Here is a 2267-nt window from a genome sequence, read left to right on the forward strand (position 1 = left end):
AGAGCAAGACTCTGTCTCAAAAAAAAAAAAAAAAGCTCATTAACAAAGTACTTATAAGAAGCTTTAACAGAAATGAAAGCAGCAGTGATGTGGCTCTGTAATAAAGAGAAAAACAGCAAACAGAGAGGGGATGTTATATGTCAAAATTAAATGTTCCCTCCCTAAAGCTTGCTGGCAAATGAGGGGGGAAAGAGACAACACAGCAGCGTACACCACAATCAGGGCAAAGAACAAAGCAAGCTGAGTCGGTAAGCAAGCTCTGACAACCCTCACCTGCACCAAGGCATCATCTCCTAATAAGGAGCAGGACAAGGTTGGGGTGGTGCCCAGGAACCCGGAGTCAGTCACTTCTTCCACAGTCTCTCCAATGGACAACACAAGGGTGGCATTCACGAAAGACACAATGATGTAGGCATCAAACTCATCTGAAAAAGGGAAGGACTTGGTTAGGTAAGAACTCATTAGAATTACAAAGTCAAGTGAAACACTAAGCGTTTTCTCTCCAGAAACCTTCCAAGGCACTTCTGTATGTAGTCATCACACACACGAAGAGCACAGGATGATCCAAAAGATATCTGGGGGTCATAACAGCCTACAGATATGCTCTGCTTCCTTAATATTTTGAGACATGTGCTGGAAAAATTAGAGTAGACAAAGCCAGGGAATCAGAGTCATGAGAAATTTTTGAGTACTACAATATTTGTTTCTCGAGCTAGATCACATTTGTGCCAGCTGACAATCACAACCCATTCTTAAAAGATACTCCTTATAACCAGGAAAGATCACAACTTCTTCCAAAAGCAGCTTATGCAGGAACACAAGCTCTAATCAATAAAACAGATTACTTAAGCCTCCATGAGACTAAGTCATTCTAGGGTTGGAAACCGAGAATCCTAGTCCTAATGGGAATGATGTAGGAACACTAGAACAACCAGGAAATGGGACTGGGATGGGGATGGGGGTGGGGGTTGTTTATATTGTTATTCCTTGAACTCTCTGGTTGTTCACTATTTAGAAATACAACAATCCAGTGGTCATGAGCAATCCTATTAGGATCTGCTTCTCACAATGAAACCCAGTTTGACAAACACTAATGAGTTTCTCCTGCAGATCCCATAGTTAAAGGCTACCAATTTCCTATATATCCCACTCTACAACATGGAAGAGCTTGTGTGTGTGTGCCCTATATCCAGCACAATGTTTGGCATAAAGCTTGATAAATACTGGACAATGGCATGCTTATTTTTTAAAAAGTTGAGATTTCTCTACTTTACAATTTTATTTTTGTATCAACTCCCCATTTTCTGTCCCCCTTACCCAGAAATTAAGTATATATGGGACAGAATAACAAGAAAAGGTATTAAACTGGAGTGGCCACCTCACTCCTAGCAGTAGCAACTATAGGACCCTGTTTGCCTGAGCCCCTATCAGACCTCAATGCCATAGGGCTAGTCCACCCCACCCACATGAAGGACACACTTGGTTCTGATTGCTCCAAATGAGGTTCAGGTGAACTAAAGTTACTAGATTAGTTCAGCAGAATGAGCATTCTTTATAGTTTTTTAGTCAAGTGAAGATATATAATTGGTGTGGCCTACAGTAGTGTTCTGACCTATTAGCAGGACATAAAATCAATTTGGTGGGTTGCAATCAGCACTTTGTAATAGAATATAACTTATGAGACTGCCTAACACATAGTAAAGGTAAGTACTGTTTTGCAAAATTTTTGTTTCAGTTAATTCACATGTGTGTACTCGGGTGGCTGAAAAGCAAGGAACAAAGATCATTCCCAGCGGGTGTGCTCTAAAGGCAATCCACAAAGGGTTCAATTTCAATTTCCAAATCATAGGGAATAAAACTGGACAAGAAGAAACTTGGCTTTTAATTATTTTGTCATAACGGTCAACATACATCAAATGCCTTGAGGTATCTTGTAAAATGGCTTTGTAAGACTGCTATCATAAAATAAGTAAGGACATGGTTGCCCCTGAAATGGATGTCTTAATAGCTTACAACAAAACCAAAATCCATCGCCACATGACACCAACTTGGAACCTTTATACTCCAGCAATTAGTTTTTGAATTGGAAATTTCTGGTATGTAAAAAATAACAGAAATTGCTTAATTTTAACATTATATGAATACTGTATCATTTCCAATGTTCTTTTTGTTTTTTTTTTTTGAGACAGAGTCTCACTCTTTTGCCCGGGCTAGAGAGCCATGGCATCAGCCTAGCTCACAGCAACCTCAAACTCCTGGGCTCAAGC

The 2267-nt window shown here is 39.8% G+C and overlaps 1 protein-coding gene across 1 annotated transcript in view; it reads right to left on the reverse strand.

The window, feature by feature from the left end:
* LOC105807970 (splicing factor 3B subunit 3-like) overlaps nt 1-2267 on the reverse strand; it is a 42380-nt gene that overhangs the window by 2168 nt on the left and 37945 nt on the right. Inside the window, exon 5 of the mRNA XM_012641510.1 lies at nt 212-425. Coding sequence (XP_012496964.1) covers nt 212-425 — 214 coding nt within the window. The remainder of the gene's footprint in view (nt 1-211; nt 426-2267) is intronic.

Source organism: Propithecus coquereli, unplaced genomic scaffold, assembly GCF_000956105.1.
Source record: "Propithecus coquereli isolate 6110/MARCELLA unplaced genomic scaffold, Pcoq_1.0 Scaffold165, whole genome shotgun sequence".
In the NCBI taxonomy this organism is placed as follows: Eukaryota; Metazoa; Chordata; class Mammalia; order Primates; family Indriidae; genus Propithecus; species Propithecus coquereli.